The sequence below is a fragment of the Gopherus evgoodei genome, chromosome 3 (genome assembly GCF_007399415.2).
Source record: "Gopherus evgoodei ecotype Sinaloan lineage chromosome 3, rGopEvg1_v1.p, whole genome shotgun sequence".
NCBI lineage: Eukaryota > Metazoa > Chordata > Testudines > Testudinidae > Gopherus > Gopherus evgoodei.
The window spans coordinates 123,466,831-123,489,675 of record NC_044324.1 but is presented as its reverse complement, the minus strand read 5'-3'; the positions used below and the strand labels follow the sequence as shown (position 1 = coordinate 123,489,675).

The window sequence follows — 22,845 nt, the reverse complement described above, 5'->3', positions numbered from 1 at the left end:
ACTTGTATTTCAAATGTAATTACACCTGGGTGACACCCACTAGGCAAGAGGCTTTCCAGTCTAGATAGCTGGCTGTGAAGGGCCATTAGGAAAAACAATAGACCTTAGGAGAAGCTTTTCCCCCACCTGTGAGCCTTCCTGTGGCTGCAGACAGCCTGTAAGTAATGGCTGCTATGACTCTGCAAGGGCACGTGACCAGCCCACATGACTCTGGACTCCATTTTGGGGGTCTGTATTTTTCCACAAACTGGTCTTGGAACTGGTTTTGGAACAAAGGGTTCCCACCATATGCTGAAGCTATATAAGGCAGGGAGTGACATCTGTTCTTCACTGCCCCACAACTCAATACTGAGAGAAGCTCCTAAGGAGAAGGACCTGGAATGGGGGTGGGGATCCAAAGCTGCAAAGCAAGTACAGCTTGTGCTTTGAGAATCTGCAAGCCTGCTTGTATCGTCAGCCAGGATGAGAGACTGTTAATTAAAATCCTATCCTTCTAGTATGTTAAACTTAGTCTTTGCTTTTGTTTCTTTACTCAGTAATCTGCTTTCATCTGTTCACTATCACTTATAATCACTTAAAATCTCTTTGTAGTTAATAAATTTATTTTATATTTTAAATCTAAACCAGTAAGTTTGGAGTGAAGTGCTTAGGAATCTTAGCTCAAGGGGCAGGGGCTGTTGCATTTCCTTTCCACATTGAGGGAGGGGGTGAACTCTATGATCTTACGCTGTACAGTTCCCTGTGCAGCGCAAGATGGTGTAATTGTGGATTTATACTCCAGAGGGGGGTGCACACCTGGGGAGCTGAGAAATTGGCTGGTGTCTGTTTGCACTCAGGTAGCCCAGTTTGAGTGAGTGGTGCAACCTGCTGTGGTGTTGGGTGATAACAGGGCTTGGGTGAGGTTGGCTGTGTCCCCAACCTAGCTGTGTGTCTCAGAGCGAAGCAGTGGTTCCCACAGCTCCCAGACTGCACCCCAGGGGTAACAACCCATCACATACATATTTATAGATACATTTCCACATGGAGATTGGGATTTGGCCACACTACCCTATCTACCATATAATAAGAGAAATCATGCTGAACAATATATCCCTGTCTTTCATAACTTAAAAATGAAAAACACAGAACATCTAAATGAGCGCAAACAACTTACCTGTTCATTTTTGGTCAGTCTGGTTTTGTTATGAATGTCTGATGTAACCAGGTTGAACCCATGCCTCTCTGACAAGATTCTCAAAAGCAAAACCACAGTTCGACTCCCACACTTTCCAACTCTGTTGTACACCACTTGGCTAGGGAAAGGAAGTACCTAGGTAAAGATTGAAAAGAAATGCAGTGAGCATACTGGTCTTTCCATTTCTAGGCACCTCAGAGCCACAGAATACATTTGCTGTGACTCAAGAGATAAAGATTTCCTGAGTACTACACATGTCCATGTCTAGGTCAGGAGTGTTCCATTCCACTAGCAAGCTATAAACACATAGTTAGAGTCTTTAGAGTATTAATGGGAGGCTCGATAACTCAGAAAATGAGGACGGGATACAGAGACTCCGCCCATGACTTTCCAGTTTAACACTCTAGTGCAGGCCAGTCAGGACACAGACATATCACTGCTTGATGGCTTCTATTTAAATGAATTCATGGGCTTAAGCTTGTTGCTTGTGCACACATCACAAAACACATTATAACAATTAGCGCTGTTGATGACTGTCTCAACAGAGACAACACAGACTGAATGGTTATGGAAAGTATGCTACTTCTGGAGCCGGTCCTTTTGGGTCAGTGCTGACATATTTTGAAAGGGCAATGTGAAGGAAGATGTGATAGATAGAGGCCTTCAGATGCCAGAGCTATCAATCTGGCATCTTTCACCAGCACTAAAATTCATTAACCATTTTTTTAAATTAAGAGAATGAATCTTCCAAAGAGACATTATGCATGAATTATACCTTGACAGCTAAGTTAAAAATAGAGTTCAGCTGGTTCCAATTCAAAAATGGATTACTTGACCCACCACACAACACTGTTTATAAAATGACATCTCTATAAGTTAGAAGACAGGAGTATATAACTCAAATGAATTTAAGTGTCAGCTAATTAGATGAGTCAACAAACTGCCCACATCAATCCCCCAATAAACAATCACCAGACTCCTGCTGCTGTTGTACAATTTGAATACACTTTACACTCCATTTTTGACCAACTTGATCCCACAGGAATTACTCAGACAAAATGTCCAACTATATTTTAACACTAGCTTAAAAATGCAGACTTCGATGGAAAGATCATGTGGTAATAAGTGTTTGTGGACTAGTGGCTTTAGGAAATCATATTTTTCACTTTTGTCAGTTTAGTTTTTAATGTTTTGAATTATTTTTGGTCATATTTTTATATGATATAAAAGGCTTAAGAATGGATTCAAAACAAACCAAAGGAATCATGAAATCCAGATAGGTAAGGAAGAACATTTCAAATGCAAGTCACACGAGGAAAGAATAATTTGGAAATCATAAATGGCAAGAATGAACGAATGATTATTCACTCATTTGTGTTCACACTGATACTGAAGTCCTTATGCTGATCTGAATTGCACTCAAAATCACAGGAAATGTTGTATTGATGTCTAATATCGATATATTTTAAAGTAACATTAAGAAATAAATATTAAGCACTCTGTTTTATAGGCTCAAAGCTATTTATAGTCATTAACTGATTTTGAACAAGGTAGATATTTTTAGAACAGCAAATATGCTTCAGGAAAAAAAATGTAACAAGCCTCCTCCCCCACTGTAGCTGCCGGCCTCTGCCTCAGGCTAGTGTCCCCAGCCCTGGAGAGCCTCCAATCCCCTCCTGCAGCCCAGGAGCGACAGGCAGGCCGTGGCACAACTCAAACCGGGGTCAACTCACAGAGAGACTGGAGCCACGCCAACCAGGAAGCAGGAGGGGGGCTGGGGGCAGAGCACAGGTGTGGTCATGCCTGCTCATTTGTGGAGGCACAGCCTCCCCCAGCTTATGATACTCACAGCCCATGGTACAGTAATTCCTCACTTAAAGTCGCCCCGCTTAATGTCGTTACGTTGCTGATCAATTAGGAAACAGGCTCATTTAAAGTTGTGCAATACTCCACTCTTATGTTGTTTGGCTGCCTGCTTCCTCCATAGCTGGCAACCTCCCTACGTCCCCCCTCCCTCCCCTCCCTCTCGCCCGCCGGCAGATCCCATGGATCAGCGCCTTCCCCCTCATCTCCTGCCCACAGCAATCAGTTGGTTTGCGGTGTTTTGGAGGCAGGGGAGAGGAGTGAGGACTCAGCGTGCAGTCTCCCCCTCCCTCCTGAACACTACAAATCAGTTGATTGCCCCGGGAAGGAGGCAGGGAGGGGGAGCCTGTGCCTAGTCCTCGCTCCTCCCCCGCCTCCTAAACGCTGCAAGCCAGCTGATTGCCCAGAGTAGGAGGGAGGCGGGAGGAGCAAGAACTCAGTGAGCCTCCTCCTCCGGCAATCAGCTGGCTTGCAGCGTTTAGAAGGGAGGGGAGGAGCCAGGACGCAGCGTGCAAAGTAAAGGGGGTGGATGTGGAGGGGGGACAGAAAAGACAGGTCAAGGGTGGGGGATTGGGGGAAGGGGTGGAATGGCCAGGCTGAGGGTTGAGCCCCACACCCCTAGTGCTTGCAGAATAGGGGAAGCTGCCCTGGAACCTAACCCCCCACATTTACATTAATTTTTATGGGAAAATTGGATTCACTTAACATCATTTCACTTAAAGTTGCATTTTTCAGGACCATAACTACAACGTTAAGTGAGGAGTTACTGTATTAAGTGAAGGAAATAGCTGATGAATTTCTCAACTAATAGCAAGGCAAGCAGATAGTTTGCTGTTAGGATACACTTTAGCTCCTTAAAATCATTTTGTACATTACATAAATATCTGCAACAAGCTCTTTCCCAGTATTCATATCTATACTAGTGCAGCTGTTCAAGGAAAGAAAAGAAAACATACTGGATATCATTTAGTTAGCCAACTTCAGGGGCTTTGGTCAACAAAAGAATGAAGACAGAACACACTGGCGGAGAACTAGTTCTGAACTGTAAATTTTTTTAAGTAGCATATATCCTGCCATAATTTAGAATGTCTTTTTCATTCAAATGCCACTAGAGTCTTAATTATTTATTTCAATTATACTTTATCGTGAGCCAAAAATACAACATGGTTTTCTTTCTGTTGTCTGCACTTCCCTCATGCTAATCAGAGGAGAAATCTACATTTTTACAACAGAAAGAAATAGTTTTCATTGCTAGGAGAATCTGGCAAAACTAGGTTCGCGTGCGTTCAGTAGTTTTGTTTTTTCCATCCTGATGAAAAAGTTCATTTCTTCTCCTTTAACACCCTGTCATAAAATGCATGCTCATTTTGCCTGTTCTCTTTTAACAAATCTTCCAGTTTCCAACCCTGTTCAGCTGCCCTTTGGCAGTTCTTTAATGGCAGTGAAGGCAAAAATCAATAAAGCCCGGTTAGTTGCCTCTACTATTTCTATTGTGCCTCTCTTATCGGGGATCAAGGTATTACCCGCTCCAACCTGCATCTCACCTACATCTGAGTTCCAAATGTCTCTTTGAACATGGTGCCTCAAAGAGCACTGCAACATACCTTTGTTCTATGAGCTATTACAGATGTCCTACCGCTGCCTGAATTCTGATATTTCTCTTGACTCAGTCCCCTGTCAAGGAACACTCTTGAGAAAAAATGTTATACTATTGGTGTGCATTCTGCAGCACAACTAAACCTGACTGCCCAACTCATCTTATAAGAAAAGGAGGCCTAGCAGAACTGATGAGAAATTCTGTTCTCTCCTACCTGAGGACAGAGAATTTTGATAATACAACCACATAAATTCCAACTTGTCAACAGCCAAATATTTATTAAGGAAAACTAAAATTAAAAAAAAAAAGGGGTAGGATAAAACACACAAGTCTCAAAGATTTTAATGGCGCGTCACCAATGACGACTCGGATATTGTCAAGTCCACTTTATAGAGCTAGACGAAAGGAGAGCTGTTCTGTAACAGAGATAGATCCTAGTATAATTGCACTTAAACTGTACCTATGAGACCAGAAAAGTGCAAACCTGAGAGGTATTCATCAATGTTATAGGTAGATTATAAGCTCTTTAGGGCAGGGACTGTCTTTATATTCTCTGTTTATACAGCACCTCGCACAATGGGGTCCTGGTCCGTAACTAGGCCTTCTAAGATCTATAGCAGAGGTCTCCAAACTGTGGGGCCTGGAAGAAAGTTTGGGGGGGAGGGGAGGGTCATGGTGGGCTGGGACAGCCCCCATAGGGGATGGGGAGGAAGGGAAAGAGGGCCACCCCAGCCCTGCTCCAGCTCTACTCTGGCCCCGGCCCCATGCCTGACCCCGTCCTCACCCTCGGTGTGGTTCCATCCCTGGTCAAGGGCCCAACTGCTAGCCCCTGGCTGCAGCTCCAGTCCCAGGCCTGCCCAAACTCCAGCCTTGGCCCCTGGCTGTGGCTTCATGCCTGGCACCAGACCACCCCCGGCTGTGGCCCCAGCCTTGGCCACCTTACCCCGTCCACAACCCTCCAACCCCCTGAACCACAGCCTCGCTCCTGGCTCTGTCTCTGGGAGAGGGGCTGGGGGTGCAGACAAAGGAAGGGAGGACACAACCCTCAAATGTTTGGGGACCACTGCTCTACTGTAATACAAATAATCAACAACAGTGTAAAATAAATTAGGTGCATAGTTTGTGCATGCCTGTGTGGCTTGCACAAATTGTCCTTTCAGCTAAAACCAACTCTGGCCGAAATCAAGGTATAGCTCAAACAACTGCTATGTAACTATGCAAGACAGTATCATTTAGAGACTTGATGATTGGGGCAATAAATGAAAAGGCAGACTGTACTAATGTCCTCCACAGTGCCAGCTCACACCGCCAGGGGAGTCATAGTTTCATCTGATGCAGGGGATATTGGGTGTGCTGCTAAATCGGTCTTATAGAATTATTTTTACATTATATCACGCTTCTGTAATGGCTTCTGTTGAGAGACTAGTGTTCCAATGTAACCTGCTGCAAATGTACATGTTACTGCTTGGAAGGTTGAACTATGCCAGAGTCAAATCAGGTAGGAAGAGTGGTACAACACTCCAATTCAAGTACTCATCTAATTTATTAGATTAGCAATTTCAGGCCAATGAGTTGAGCCTTCTGTCTCCTTTAGAAAAAGTACTTTAGGCACTCATTCAAGAAAAAAAACTTGTTTTTATTACAAAGAATAAAAAGGCTACAGTAAAATATTTTAAAATACAGGGCTACATCTTTGATTCTAGCTAAGATGTGCCCAACATAGGAACGAGGCAGAGGGTTGGGGGAAGGCATCCACTTTCCCAATCCTGTGACCAGTTTTGCCTTTGGTGTATCAGGGTTCTGCCAGCTGCAGATTGCTAGAAAAAGCAGCGGTGGACAAAGGTCTGGCCCAGATTATTTGTAGGCATTTGTATGGCACTCATCAATGTAGCATCCAAGCACCTACTTGATCCCAGTCAGACAAGCAGAACGATTCTTCTAATTGAAAGCAACTCTCCAGATTATATTCAGACGAAATTCTGTCTGTCTTTCTTAATCACTTAGCAAATTTGACCAAAAAGTGAAAGGAGAAAACCAAATGCCATTATACATGCTTGTAAACATACTATTTAGGGTAATTCACTGTCAAGAGTGATATGCATAGGACAGCTGTACACTCTTTAAATTCTACCCTCCCAAAATTACACTAGTTTTTGGCACTAAAGCTTAATGTTGTTTAATATCTGGAGGCCTTCATTTTTACTTCCGAACCGTGATATCCTAGCACCATCCAAAGGTAAGTCTTCCCGAAGCACAATGAAATGCAACGCAGCGAACCACTGGCCAGGCGGTCCGGGCAAAGGGCCTTCACGGGGGGGTACAATCTTGTGAGTGCACTCCTGAGCACATGGCCCCTTCCCCTTTTAAGGACCTGCTCCTCATGGCCTGGGACTAGAGATGATTTGGCCGTGTCTGGTTGGTCACACTCCACCTACAGCGTCCAGGCATTGGGCGTGCGATCGCTGCTTATTTAGAGTGCCAGACACCTTGCCTACCTGGGAGCTCTTCTGATCTTCCAGCTCTTCAAGCAGCCCATTCATCCCACAAACATTCCAGGAGGGGGTGGGTGGGAGAGGGAAAGCTATTTCACAGGTATTCAAAGAGGGAGAGGAGACCAAAAGGGGGGTGAGGGGAGGTGTAACAGACCTTTTGAGCATACAGATCATTGCTGCTCCTACAACAGTCATAACCCAGGTACTCTGCTGAAGTAATACCCATGGAGGAGCTCTGTGGCCTTCAGGTAGTGAGGATTCCTTCTTCATTCATGCATCTGCTCAGGGTGCTTCAGCCAGGTACTAAATGTGGGTCATAGTGAAGTCTATTTTCACAGGCTAAGCAGAACTGCACTTTCCAATACGATGGAAAAATAAGGTTTTATATTCTACATGGGTGGTTTACCACGTGCAGAACTTCTTTGTATGTCAGTTCCTCTACAGTTCCAACTAAATCTCCCAACTTGATTATCTATACCCTTGGATCAATTTTACTGGCATCATTCTTTAAAAACCAAAGCAAACCATCCCACACTGTTGTATATTCTCCCCCTAAACTCTATATTTGAATAGTTTTACCCAGCTAAAGGAAAGCAGAAGTGCAGCCAAGCTAGCTGGTTCATTCTCAGTGTTCTCTCTCTCTCTCTCTCTCTCACACACACACACGGTAACCAGGAAGATTCATTGCTTGTCAGGTGCTGATAGAGAAATCCAACATTTACAGCTATTATTTTCAGAAGCTTGTTTAGGTCACAGGCAACCAAAATTAAAATGCTTTAAGTAACAATCATTCCATATATGTGTAATTATGCAACTGAAGATAAACTCTAGAGTTTTTAAAAGCTCAGTTTATAATAGACTATGTAAATTTAACAAAAAAATAAGACATCTGCAGCACATGGGCAACTTTACGATATGTATTTAATGCCCCAGAGGCACATTATTACTGTTAATTTGTTTATTTATATTACTATCGTATCTATGAGCACTATTCATGGACCAGGACCCCATTTTGCTATGTGCTGTATAACATAGATGCTGTAAGGGATCTTGATCTTCCAATGCAGCTTACATGCAGACATTTGCATAGTGAGACTTGTCCTCTTAAAGAGGCTCCATATCTTTGTTTTCTGGATTGTCACAGAAAGTCCATATTCTTCTTCCTTATAAATAGAACTAAGATTCTTGACAGGAGCATTTCAATATCACACAGCTTCATATGTGGCAGGGATTGAAACTTAGCTTTCCCACTATCACAATAAAAAACAACTCAAAAGGCAGGAGATGGAGGCAGCACTAGTGGAGGAACAAACCCAAGAAGAATTCTCTGGGTACCTCAATGGAAGCAAGGAAACTAGACCATATTTGGACATTTATATTGTGGTGGTGTTGATTTAGTTGCACTTTACAAGACACTGACTGTAGTTACATTACAGACTGACTTGTTACAGGTACCTAGTCCTTGTAGCCAAACACATTAATACCTGAATAATTTTAATACAGTAAGTGCTGGGTCTTGCACAACTGCCAAAACTTACCAGCCGAGGTACAAATTTACTAGCCCTCATAACATAAATGGTAACAAATATCAACAAGTTCAACCTTACAACCACACACCACAAGGCCTAATTCCATATAGTATATGGGCAAACAACCCTCTCTGGTGGCTCCATTTCTTTACTGATGTTCGAGAAGTTGATGATGGGAATTTGCTTCTTTTTTCTGAGAGCTCTGCTAAGCTCAAAAGAAGGGGTGAGGTGGGGGTCACACTGGGCTCTATATTCACGAGGTCACAGAGGAAGAAAGTGAGACACTTGTAATGGCTATGCCAACAATATGTTGATGACTTTCTGTGTCATATCAGATCTTACCAGTACAATCTCTCTACTTTCTTGGTGTGTGATTGAAACAGATCATGAATTAAGGTGATTTAGCTAAAGAATTAAGGAGATGGCAAGGGCTGCATCAGCTCTCTCTTCTTCAAGTTGGTTTGCAACCTAGGGGTTTGTTTTGGACCCTCATCTGCATCTGGAATTCCAGAGAGAAGCTGTGGCTCAAAGTGGTGTTCTTTTCCAACTTGCACTTAGCAAGGCATTCATATACCTCTGTCATGCTGGAAGGAGTTAAAGGCTTCCATCAGGCATTTCTTTGATCTATAGGCAACCAGAAACCTTGTTAAAGCTGATGGGTGTGGTAGCAACCCTTCATTCAGGCTAAATGGAAGGAGCAATTAAGTTCTTTATGGTGTATGATAGCTGGATATAATGGAAGCCACTGTCCAAGGTACTAGGCTGCACACAAGGCCAAGAAGCTTAGTTACATGGACTGAGTAGTTTTCCTGGGGGCTGAACACAAATGCAGGGTCTGGGAGATTGATTTGTTCCAGCTGTATATGTGTGACAGCAACCAAAAAGTCAAGTGAATGACAACAGACAGTGCGAGAAGCAGTGGTGAGTGTGGCCCTTGGAGGGAGCAGAGACAGAGTTCCTTGTGGCACAGAACTGGCTGGAAAGGCAGGTGCTGAAATTGTGAGCAAGGAACTGCCTCCTGTTTGTTCAGAGTTGGTAAATAAATAAAATTACAACAGAGAAATGAGAGACTCATTTAATCCATTTCTCTTTCCACTGGAAACAAATCTGCAAATCCCCAAATATTGGGAAACGAGACAGGCCAAAAGGGGGCAGTGCTTCTCTCTGAAAGGTGGACTTCAAAAACTGAATATCTCAAAAACCCTTTGATCACAAAGCCCCCTTAAACTAATCTTAAGCAATTTGAAAGCATCAAAACCAAAGAAAGCTTAAGTTACAGATGCAGTTTAGTAGTGAATGTAATTGAAACATATGAAACTCCAAAAGGCTAAAATTAAAACACGGAAGTCTGCTTAAGCACTGTTTCCTTCGCCTTGTCTTGAACCTCATAGATCCAGTGCATCAGGTGCCATCTTACTCAGTTTCAGGGATAGAAGGTGTAGCTGCAGGTTGTAAAGAGCGACAAAGAGTCCTGTGGCACCTTATAGACGAACGGAAGTATTGGACCGTAAGCTTTTGTGGGTGAATACCCACTTCATATTAGCTCATGGTGACGAAGTGGGTATTCACCCATGAAAGCTTATGCTCCAATACTTCTGTTAGTCTATAAGGTGCCACAGAAATCTTTGTCACTTTTTACAGATTCAGACTAAGATCTTGGCTACACTGGCACTTTAGAGCGCTGCAACTTTCTCGCTCGGGGGTGTGAACCCTCCCCCCCCGAGCGCAGCAAGTTACAGTGCTGCAAAGCGCCAGTGTAAACAGTGCCGCAGTACTGAGAGCGCGGCTCCCAGCACTGCAAGCTAATCCCCACAAGGAGGTGGAGTACCTGCAGTGCTGGGAGAGCTCTCTCCCAGCGCTGGTGCCGTGACCACACTTGCACTTCAAAGTGCTGCCGCGGGAGCGCTCCCGCAGCAGCGCTTTGGAGTTTCGAGTAGTCAAGCCCTAATACGGCTACCCCTCTGATACCTGCAGGTTGTAGTGACACTGGAACAAAACACATACTTCTGAAACTAATCAACTCTAAAATAGACTAGACAAGATCTTCTGGCGGGGATGGTGAAAGAAAATATACCTGAAACCAGAACAACAGAGCTAGCTAGCTAACCTGCAGAGCTGCATAGACTGCATGGAACATTGAAAATAAAGCACAAAAACAACCAGAACAGATTCTTCTGTTTCCTTTTCATTAAGCGGCTAGGGCTCAATCGAAAAATAAACTACTTTTTCAAATCAGCGTTTCAGATTTTTGTTACTACTGGCAGCTAAAGCATTTGGGAGGACAAGTAAAAAAAGTAAAATCTTGTAGAGCTCCACTACCCCTAAGTACTGAGATAAATGAAAGAGAGAAATACAGAGGACAAATAATACTAGGATACTAGATGCAGCTAAGCTCAAAGTTTCAGAGTTTTAAGCTTACTAAAAATTGTTTAAAAAGCAAACTACACATTTTATAGTTTCTGTAAGGTGCCTGCAGCATCTCAAGAAACAAATCCATGCACACACCACCAGAGTTCTGGGAATTCTGCCTCAAAACAAGTGGTCTGACCATATAGCTTAATCCAGAGCCTGTTGAAGTCAATGGAAAGATTCCTATTGACCTCAGATCAGATCCTCATAAAGGATACTATGTGAAGTGTTCGTCTGTACCAGGGGCCTCTAAGCGTTACAATAATATTAATAATACATCATAACAAACAATATTAATGAATTAGACAAGGATTTTTACAGATTTTAACAGGCAGTTCTCAATGTCTTGGCTGTACTCTATAATACATTTTACCTTGTTCCTTTGACATCTTATGTATGACTGATAATGAAATATGTGATTACATATAGCAGTTACTAAGCAGGGCCGGCGCTTCCATTCAGGTGGCCTAGGCAATCGCCTAGGGAGCCAGGATTATTGGTGGGCGGCATTTTGCCAGAGGGGGCGGCAGGGGGCTCCGGTGGAGCTGCCGTAGTCGTGTCTGTGGACGGTCGGCTGCTCCCGCAGCTCCGGTGGACCTACCGCAGGCACCACTGCGGCAGTTCCACCTGAGCCACGGGACCAGGGCGGTGAAATTGCCGTGTGCCTAGGGCGCTAAAACCCCTAGCGTTGGTCCTGTTACTAAGGCCTTAAAATTAAGACTTATTACTGTCCCCGTTCAGGCCAATCTGGTGACCCTCCAAATGCACCCACTCTAGACTCCTGACTTCTAGACTCTAGACCCACTTTAGACTCTAGACTTCTCAGCTGTCACTTCTCTTGGGCAGAACTCATTTCTCCTTCATTCCTAATCAGGGTTTTTTCCAGGCTGCAAAGTTCACTGCCTACATTGTGATACATTCGGCCACTGTGCTTTGCTTTCTCTGTGAAGGCTATGAACAGCTGCTTGCTGATGAAGAATACTGCCAACATGTTGTCTGACTGTACTTGAACACGCTTTGCTTTTATGTATGGAATAAACCATTTGTAAGCTCTGTGGAGGGCTTTGAGTTCCAAAACATTTTGTATGCATTCTGGAGTCCTGTAGAGTCCATGTGTCTTGCGCTGTATGCTCATCCAGGGGGTTCCCTATCCCACCAGGATGGTGTCCATGATCAGTATTCTCTCAGGTGGCGGGTGAGCGAATAGGACTGCCACCCCCTTTCTGCCACCCTTTTCCTGAAATTATCAGGCAGAGAAGGGGAGCCTGGTGTAATAGCCTCGTCTGGGTATAATGATGAGGACCCTGTCTAGTAGCTTTTTTCCCCCCACCAGGTTAGTGGGTCCTGTACTCTCTAAGGGATGGATACCCGTCTTTTTATGCTGTCTCCAGGAGCAGCAGCTTATATGGGCTCGAGGTGCTCAAGAACCAGGAATATTCAAGACTGGAGGCTGTGCTCCACCAATATTTGGAGCCGAGATTCTCCCCTGCCCCCGCCTCGGAGCTTCTCTGCCTGAAAGAAAACAGCCAGTGCCTCTCTCCTTTGTTTGTGCTGCTTTTGCCTAAGGATAGAGATCAGTGGCAGACAGCCTCTTGGCGCACTGGGGGAGGGGAAGAGGGAGAGAGGAGGGGGAAGGAGGCACGCACATGCTTGGGAGCTCTCTCCCCTGGCACCCTGGGGCAGCAGCAGGGGTGGGGAGGCCACACATGATGGCAACCCCCCGCCCCGCTACCCATCATAGGGGAGGCAAGTGGGCTTTCTGGACCTGAGAGAGTCCCTAGGAGCACGTGCAGTGACTGTGGTGCAGAGTGAGTGTGCTCCAGGGGTGGGGGGGGGGGGGGGTTCTTCCCCTGGAGCTTGCTGCTGCCAGTAAGGAGGTGGGAGAGTCCTCTCTGGCCCTAGCCTTGGGGCAGTTTGTCTGCATCCCAAGTTCCTTATCCCCAGCCCTGCCCCACCCCAAAGCCTGTGCCCCCAGCACCCCAACCCTGAGCACCCTGCTGCACTGTGAACCCCTCATCCCCAGCCCCATCCCAGAACCCTCACTTGAGGGGAAAAATGTGCAACTTAAATTTGGTGGTCAGTTTGGAGTATCATTGTCTTTAGCATAATACTTGATTATCTTACACCATTTAAAGTATACAAGTGTTACAAAGTAGGAATGTTCTTAATGTTTTCTCTGAATACTGTGTGGGTGCCTCAGTTTCCCCTATGCATTTCTCAAGGATCTAGATGGTGGGATAAGGATGTGTGATTGTTGTAGAGCCCTAGAGTGCCAGTGTGATGCCACCTGCACAGAGAATGGCCGAAACCCTGTCTCCGGGCAACTGATGGCCTGGGCCACTCTCCTGTGAGGAGCCAACTGAAGGTGTTGGAGAACAAAGAGATCAGGTGGCCTCCTAATGCCCGGAAAAGAGACAAAGGCCAGAGGAGAGAGTGTCAGTGCCTGTGCGGACTCTGGGAAGCGCATGGTGTGGAAGTGGATGCTGGGATGCTTTGGAACTACTCCATACAAAGCCAGTCAGGACTCTCTCTGAGCATACTGTCTCCAGGGCAAGAAACTTACACCTTCCTGGGTCTGACCTTGGAGCATTCAGCATGCTCTTCCACACTGTGTGCTTTCCACAGCACATGTGCCCAGGCAGGTCCTGGGGCAACCAGAGGTCCCTGCACCCCAACTCTGCAGTCAGACGTGACTCTCAGCCAGCCAGTAAAACAGCAGGTTTATTAGACGACAGGATCACAGTCTAAAACAAAGCTTGTAGGTATAGAAAACAGCACTCCTTAGTCAGGTCCATCTTGGAGGGTGGGGAGCCTAGACCCAAGTTCTGGGCCTCTCCCCATTTCCCCAGCCAGCTCCAAACTGACACTCCCTCCTCTAGCCTTTGTCTCTCTTCTGGAACTCTTCTGATCTCTTTGTCCCCAGCACCTTCAGTTGGCATCTTGCAAGGGAAACTGAGGCATCCACACAGTATTCAGAGAAAACTTTAAGAACATTCCCACTTTGTCACAGCAAGTGCAACAAAACATAATACCGTATATTGAAGCAGGCAAGTGCTGCTTCTGACTTTCCACTTTTAATTGACCCGTGTAATCTTGTGGTGCTGACACGTTGTAGCTTCATTTTATATCGGCTTTCAGGGCGAGAGAGGGGGGCAGGGGGGTGAGTGCGGGCACCACCATTGTGGGCACCACCAAAAATTATACAAACCTGCCGCCTATGACTGTCTCTGTTTAGGAAACATATGGTCTTGTGCCAAGCTTAGAAGAAGGAAAGTCAGAGTCTTGAAAGTGATGTTATATGTGTGCAGACAGCTACGTGGGTTAAGAAAGCGAGACAGGAATGGACTGCTGTCTGTGGACTAGCCAGAAGCTGTGTGATTAGTACCTTCATGGTCAGGAATCTGTCTTTTGGGAATATGCTCTGGCTGTGATAGAGTTCAGTGCTGCTCCAATAAATTCTATCGTCTGTGTGAGTACTAAGATGAATCTCTCTTTGTTTACACAGATTCCCAGCAATAGTAGTAGCTTGGGTATGGCTGTCGTTGCTGATAGGAAGATCTTATCAAGAGGACCAATCAATAGCTAGTCAATGAGGTAGAGAAAGATCAAAATTCCCTTGCAGCAGAGGTGAGCGGCCACTGACACACCACAGACATCATCTCTGGGTCTGTAGCAAGGCTGAAGGGAAGTACCTTGTACTGACATTGATTCAGATTTACAGTTAATATGAGAAATTGCCTGTGTGCTGGGTGGACCCCTTATGAAGACAGGCATCTCTCATAGCAAGAGCTGTGAATCAATCTTCTTTGTTCACTGAGGGAATTATTGCTGATGCTTTACCACTCTGCAACACACTGCTTGGATGTAGACCAGGAGTGGGGCAACCTACAACCTACCAGCCAATTTTATCCCCCCCTTGGAGCTCCTGCTGGGGAGCAGGATCTGGGGCTTGCCGTCCCGCGCTCTAGCCAGTGAGCAGGGTTGGGAGGCGCTCCATGCAGCTCCCAGAATCAGCAGAATGTCCCCCTGCTGGCTCCTACATGTAAGGGCAACTACGGGGCTCCGCACACTGCCCCCACCCCAAGTGCTGTACCTGCAGCTCCCATTGGCTGGGAACTGTGGCCAATCAGAGCTGCAGGGGCAGCACCTAATCGTGCCTCTGCATAAGAGCTGGAGGGGGGACATGCCGCTACTTCTGGGAGCCACTTGAGATAAGTGCCGCCTGGAGCCTGCACCCCGACCCCGTCCCAGTCCCCAACCCCCTGCCTCAGCCCTGATTCCCCTTTTGCCCTCCGAACCCTCGATCCCAGCCTGGAGCAGCCTCCTGCACCCCAAACACCTGCCCCACCCCAGAGCCCTCACCTCCCTCCCACACCCCAAATCTCCCTCCTGCCCTCCAAACCCCTTGGTCCCAGCCTGGAGCACACCCCTAAACCCCAAACCCCTCATCCCCAGCCCTACCCCAGATGGAGCCATCACCCCTACTCCCACACTCTAACCCCCTCCTTCATCCTGAGCTCATTTCTGGCCCCACTCTGAAGCCCACACCCCCAGCCAGAGCCCTCACCCCCTCTTGTACCCCAACTCCAATTTCGTGAGCATTCATGGCCTGCTATACAATTTCTATACCCAGATGTGGCCCTCAGGCCAAAAAGTTTGCCCACTCCTGATGTAGACTGAGTTGTCAGATCTAGGATGGGTCTCTATACTTGCTTTGATTGAATACTGTCATTTTTCTTGGCATTGAGGAAGTATGGGTTCTATGGCTCCCAGACAGAGAAGTGAGGTTATTTCCCTGAATGAGCATTTCCAAGCAAGAGTGGTCCCTGATGGGGGACAGGAACTTTATCAGGAATCCTATATGACCAATGTCAAGGACCCATCTGTCATATATGTCCCTCCACTTGTTGCAGAAATGGATTAGATGGCCCCCAAATTGAGTACTGGCAGATGAACTTGGCAGTAGACTTGGTTTGCAGCTTTCAGCAATACCGTCTGTATTGTTTCCTTGCAGACGCTTGGGTTTGGAACGTAGAAGCAGAGGAGCAGTCTGTCTAGTTCTCTGAAACCTTTCATGCTTCCTGGGAGGTTCGCAGATTCTGTGGTAGAAGAAAGGGAAGGAAGCAGGTCTTTGCCTGTATGGTTGTGGTCTATTGAACTTTCTCTTGGTTGCTGCTATATAAATCATGATTGAATGGAAAGGTACCCAAGAATCCTTTAGACAGTGCAGGGATTCATCCATTTTCACACTAAAGAGATTGTTCCCTTCAAAGGGGGCAATTGCCCAGGGGCCTGAACAATTTAAAAGGGCCCGAGTCCTGCGTCGCCGACTCTGTCACAGAAGCGGTGGTGGGAGCCCCAGGCCCTTTTAAATCACCCAGGGAGGCCACAGGGCTCCTAGGCATAGGCAGTGAGTGGGTGCTGAGGCACCCACCGCCAAGCCCCTCCTCCCACCTCCAGCAGCAGGCCCCACCGATCAGTTCTTCTCCATCCTCCACAGTGCCTCCTGCCGTCAGGTGTTTGGTGGCGTGCTGGAGGTGCTGGGGGGAGGAGGAGGAGCGGGGAGTGGGAAAAGGTGGGGTGGGCCTGGGCAAAACATGACCAAGATGCCAGAAGTGGAAGGGGCGGAACCAGCGCCTTCCAGCCACTGAGATGCTGCTCCGCAGCCCTGCATGGCTGCCACCTGAGAGAGCCTGGCTGGGAGGTGACATCCACTCCCTGTCCGGGCTCGGGTGCCAGGGTCCCAGAAGTTGAACCAGGCAGGGAGCAAAAGCCGCCTCTTCTCCAGCCAAGCTCTCTCAGGCAGCTGCTGGGCAGTGCTGCAGAGCAGCAACCAGGAGGGGCCAGAGTTAAAAGCGGCTCCCTCCTACTACCTGCCTGGCACCTGCCCACCAGGGAGAACAGCAGAATGTGCCAGGGGGAGGTGGGAGAGGAGGCACAGTGGGAGGACAAAGCGCTCCCTCCTCCCCCACAGGTAACGTGGGGTGGGGAGAGTGTGGTAGCTCGGGGCTGGGCACAGAGGGGGGACGACACATGACCTGGCCTTTAGATTGTGAACCCCCACTATGAGGAGGCACCAGTTGTATATGGGGCACCCTCAGGGAGTGGGTGGAACAGCAGTGGGAAGAGGTGGGGTGGGGGTGGGGCATTGGGGGAAGGGACCTAGGTTGGAGCAAGAAGTGAAGCACCCCCCGGGGAAATCTGGAAGTCAGGCCTATGCTCCTAGTCATGTGCGGAGAGGTACCAGTGGCAGCAAAGATAGCCTGGCAGACACGTGGAAGCCCTGGCCATGCCGGAAGAGCGTGCCCAGCAGCGCACCTGGCACCTCACTGGGCACTAGTTGGGGCCCATTGACTGTTCTGCCCGGAATTGCTGTCGGCAGGCCTAACTCTACTATGGACTTGACCTCTCTTGGGAACCCAGAGGACTGCAGCGGCCACTGAATAGGAGGCTATATTAGCTGCATCAAGTGCCGTCTGCAGTGATGATCTTGCCATCAGCTTTCCTTCTTTGATGGGCACTTCAAATTGTCCTTTAAATTCTCGTGGGATTTTATCTGAGAATTCTGTGAATTTACTGTAGTTCACAAAATTGTATTTGGCCATTAGTGCCTTACAATTTTCTATTCTGAACTGCAGGCTGGTGGAAAAAGACTTTTCAATTGAAAAAAAAAGTCCAAACATGTAGCCTCTTAATCAGAAGTGGTAGATCTTGTCTAGTCTCTGCTTCTCTCCAGTGTTGCCTGGACCACCAGTGCATTTGGAGTTGGGTGAGTACATAAAAATTTTAGCCGCTTGGCAAAATATTATTTCTCCATTCTCTTGTAGGTAGGAGCAAATATGGCTGGCAGGTGCCAGACCGCCCCTGGTGGTTCCATGATGGCCTCATTAATAGGCAAGGCTACTTTGCTGGGTCCCAAATTCTGTAACATGTCTAAGAGTTCAGTGGAGAAGAGGGGGACTTCCTGCACTTCATCTAATGTGATTTGGAGCTTTTCTGCCACCCTTTTTAGTAATTCCTGTAATCATCAGGCAGAGAAGGTGAGGCACATGTAATTGCCTCATCTGGATATGACAACGAGCACCCTGACAGATCAGTGGTTCAAGAACTTCCTCCGGTTCCTCCTCCTGTTGTCTCGTGAGGAGGTTTTACTTCCTCTATGCAAGGAGAGGCATTTTGCAAGCGCTTTCTGGAGCATATCAATTTGATTCAACAGATGTATGCCAGTAGGGCCAGTGGAAAGAGTCAAATGGCGGTGGGGTACCAATGTTCCAGTGGAGCATAAACTGCTTGCTGAGATCTCGATGGACCCCATGAGACTCTGGACATCCTTTCCGGACTGAGGGTTGGCACATCGGTGGGGAAGGTGACATTCCTTCACCAATGTCTGAGTCCTCAGATGAAAAGGTGGGATTGTGTTCCACTGTTGGTGCAGATAGTACCGGATGCTTAGTATCTCTGCTAAGAGAAGATATTGGAGGGTGAGTTTCTGCACAGACCGACAGTACCTTCGGTTTTGTGAGACCTTGACTTGTAGAAGGTCTAGGGGAAGGACACTCCTGGATAGAATTTCTCTAGAGATGATAGCGCCCAAAAGGATGGGCGACTCAGGATACTGCATGACAGTCTTGTTAAGTGATGTATTTATCCTCTAATGAAGGGGGGAAGGGCGTTCCTCTCTGGCTACACTGTCACAAACAGCTTAGAAATAGGTCTTGGTGCTGAGGACGCCTTAGTAAAACATCCTGGTACTGTAGGATCCAGAAGCAGACAATGCTTTTTCCTTCAACCGTGTCTTGGATGGTATCAGTTTCGCAGCAGACTTGCTTTTTGAAGCTGAGATTTTGGTACCAGGCACTGAAAATAGCTGTTGTGACACTGCGAAGCAAAGTCCCAGTAGATTTATAAGAGGATTCAGACAGATGTAATTTTATCCCTCCTCTTGTGAGCGAATTTTCCCCATGTTTTTATTTGGAGGGGAGGGGTAGGAGGAAGAGTTACTCCAGTGTGTGTTTGGGTCTTTCAGGCCCAGATCAGATTGAAGTCTAACTGCTTTGTTGACGAGGAACCTCCACAATCAGTACTTATGAGCCTCATGGGCTCTTGGAGGAAAAGACTGGCAAATTGACCCCTTGACAGGAACACTGCAGAGGAAGCAGCTGTGGTCCCTGCTGACCAGGAAGGATTGGTGAAAAGAGGCACAATTTTTAAAGCCTGGGTTCTGGGGCATAATCATCTTGAAGAGTATGGATGCGGGGGAGAATACTTATCATAGTTAGATTTAGGGGTAACTATTAAAACTAACTAAGCAAACTGACTTAATAATTTACATATAAATCCAAGTAGTAAGCAAGTGCTGAACACAGGAGTCTGTGCTGCCGCTTATGCTCTTAGTCTGAACTGCGCAGGCATGGATCAATGGACTCTTCTAGCAAAAATCTTCCTGGGTCAGATGCATGAAGCAAATGCACACTCCCAATGGAATACAGATAGGAACCCTCACTCAAAGAACTCCGCATCACCATCATCAAGGCTCTGCACAACTCTGACCATCCACATGACATCTCTAGTTTTTATTCTTCATCACACCTTACAGTATCGCCAAGCCAAAAGTTCAAAAGAAGTCAGGCCAGCAAGAATCAGGATTTTAAGAATAAGATTTTTTTTAAATAATATTTTTGGGGTTTTTATTTATCTTCTGGTTTCTGAGCCTTTAGCGTACATTCATTTTTTGTTTTCAAGTTTTTCTCTGCAACCATAAGGGCTAGAAACTTTATTAAATATCAGCTGAGATTTTCATGTAATCACTTAATTCCAGCAGCTGAGGCTGTAAGAACAGTACCAAACAACATGAAACTGGTAATAAAAATCACAAGAGTTGGCAACATTCACCTTACACTTTGCTAATGCAGCTCATGTTCCTACTCCCACAAGTGGCCCTGAAGCTTTTTTTCATGCTACCCCTATGCCACAAACATCCTCCAGGATAAATGATTCTCTACAAAGTTAAGTTTATACAGAATGGGCCTCAATTAGCTTTAGTGTCCTCTGACATTTGGATAATCAAGGTGGTTCTACTTTATTGTATTTTTTTGTTTTTACGTGTCATTTTGTGAAGTTATGTATTACTGATGCTGTTGAATCTGATACTGTAATTTAATCCCTTACTGGCTAGTCATACGTTGTTATATTTTATTACTATTGATGGATGATTTAAGAATAAGCAGCAGAGGAAAAAGTGACATACTGGGGAGGTCTGCAACAGCAAGAAATAATCTGAAAAACACATTTCCACAATGTTTGAATATGTGCAAGACATCTTAGCAGTGAATGGGAATAGACTAAATATATCATGTATGAGTTGCACGTTAAGGTTCATTGATGTACAGAGCTGTCAAGCTTTAACAATGAGGATGTGATATTTTGGATAATTATTTAGACAGAGTATGCAATGTAACAAAGAAAGCTTAAATGTTTCATAACAGCCTTTGATAATGTAATGATACTCCTGTATGAAACACAATATGCCATTGGAGAGTTTAATGTATTACGTGTTACATACAAAGTCTTCCAGGCATGGACCATCTCTAACTATATATTTGCACAGTGGGGACACAATCCAGACTGGGTCTGTTCATATATCAGAACACAAATAATAAATATGAACTATTTTGAGCAAAAACAGAAAAATATTTAATGAGCATCTGTGAAAGATTTCACATCAGAAATCAAATTGTCTACAATAGGGGCTACTGATGTTCTCAGGCACAGAAACTGAGTGTCCAGTTGCAAAATTCTCCTATGGATCAGCCTCTCTATTTCAAAGGCAGTAATTTCTCAGAGTTAGTAAAGAAAAGTTAACTATTGTTCGAGTCTCCTGAGGTATGTCAGTATACACATTATTGTCCAAAGATTTATCTACTGATGGCAGTGGTCTGGTTTTAATTTAGAAGTCTTTTTGTACTTTCCCTCACCCCTATCATTCAATTACCCATACAGTGATATTCTGTATTACGTGTTAATCAGGATGCATGCAGAAAAGGGACAATCCTTCATCTTCACTATTTCAGGGAAGAACGGAATAAAATATTTTCTTGTCTAGAAGACTATCTACAAAAAAACCAACAACAAACAAAATAAATAAAAGCGCAACTAACGGAACACAATTCTCCGGTACTCAATTCAGACTTTCAGACTACCCACACTACAATTCATCCAGGTTCACTTATTTATCTTTGGATAAAATGGTAGATTGACAGACATATGGCTGCACCTGAGTGACTATAAAACTGAGCTTGTGAGATTTCTCCCCAGCAGTGCGCTCACAAGTATTACAGTACTCTATCCTTCAACAGATAAAATTACCATAGGACTCTGTCTCATTTATATATAGGGGTGGAATATCATCCAGAATTATGAGCTTTTCTTGAAATACTGTAATTTATGGGTAACAAAAAGATAATTTAAGAGACTCTTGTACAAGTGTATGTAAATAGCACAAAATACCCAGAATCATAGTTTCTGGGATTTCAGCAATTAATTCAGATACTTTAAGTCAAAACCTTTTGGGAGGATTCAGATTACAAATCAACTTTTGCACCCTTTTTCTAACATACAGCACTTACAGCTAGTCAATCTACTACTTATCAAACCTCACAAGCTAATTTTTATAGTCTCTAGGTGCACACCAGTACTTTAAAACGTGAAGGATGGTTTTGTTTTAAGGCACTGGATTGAAATTCAGGAGATCTGGTTTCAGTTTCAGGCTATTAACAGTCTTTCTGAATAATCTTGGGCAAGCCACTATGTTTCAGTTCTCCATTGATAACAATGGGATTATAATACTTTCTCACATTACTGGGTGTTGTGAGGATAACTCCATTAATGTTTGCAAGACACTCAGACACTATCAGGATGGGCATCATGTAAGGACATAGATAGATAGTAATATAAATATCAGCTGCTTGACAACACGATGCCCAGAATCTGTAGCTAGCATATTAAATATTCAAGTGTCAATGAGGGTCATCTCTTAATTTGGGCATGCAAATATGACTTTGTAACACCAATATTTCAAACTCCATTAGAGTTACCCATTCAGTTCAATTAAAGATAATTTAATCCATTAATACAGCATTTGTATTTTTGCCTTTGTTGCATGGACTCTGTTTTAATTCTTCTGGTTTAATATGTTAAAGTGATATTCACTATATTTGCTTTTTTAGTAATCAGTCAAGTAAACATTACTGCGAGTTATTTACATATTACAATGTTTCTAAATGTTGACAAGCTCCATTTTTGAAAACTTCCACAATGTATTTTGCTTTCATAAGCACCTCTCTGTACAAAGAGGCACCACATTGTTATCTCTGAAATAAGAAAAGCCAACAAAAATAGCAAAAGGAAAAGAATTTCTTGCTGCGGCTTTCTTTTTTTATTGGCTGTTTCTCCATGTTTAACTTAGACTTCCGCACACAGAAGGATCATTTGCTTTTAATAATATGCACCACTTGTTTTGGAATTGGAATGCTCTGTTTAGCTATTCTATCAAAACACACATCTGCTACTATTCTTGCTTTTAAAATGCTTGATAAACAAGTACGTGGAAGAGATTTATCTTTATACCTGGCACTTTACCAGTAACAAATTAATCTCTCAGACTGAATGGCATTATAATGACAAAAAATGTTTCTTAAAACAACAAACACCACACACAACCCTCCAGTAAGGATATTGCTCATACAAAACCCCCAGAAATAACTCTCCAAAACACCACAATTG

At 45.0% G+C, this 22,845-nt stretch overlaps 1 protein-coding gene across 1 annotated transcript in view; it reads right to left on the bottom strand.

The window, feature by feature from the left end:
• Positions 1 to 22,845, bottom strand: part of UST (uronyl 2-sulfotransferase) — a 303,668-nt gene that overhangs the window by 165,206 nt on the left and 115,617 nt on the right. Inside the window, exon 3 of the mRNA XM_030556533.1 lies at positions 1,154 to 1,309. Within this exon, the coding sequence (XP_030412393.1) occupies positions 1,154 to 1,309 (156 nt within the window). The remainder of the gene's footprint in view (positions 1 to 1,153; positions 1,310 to 22,845) is intronic.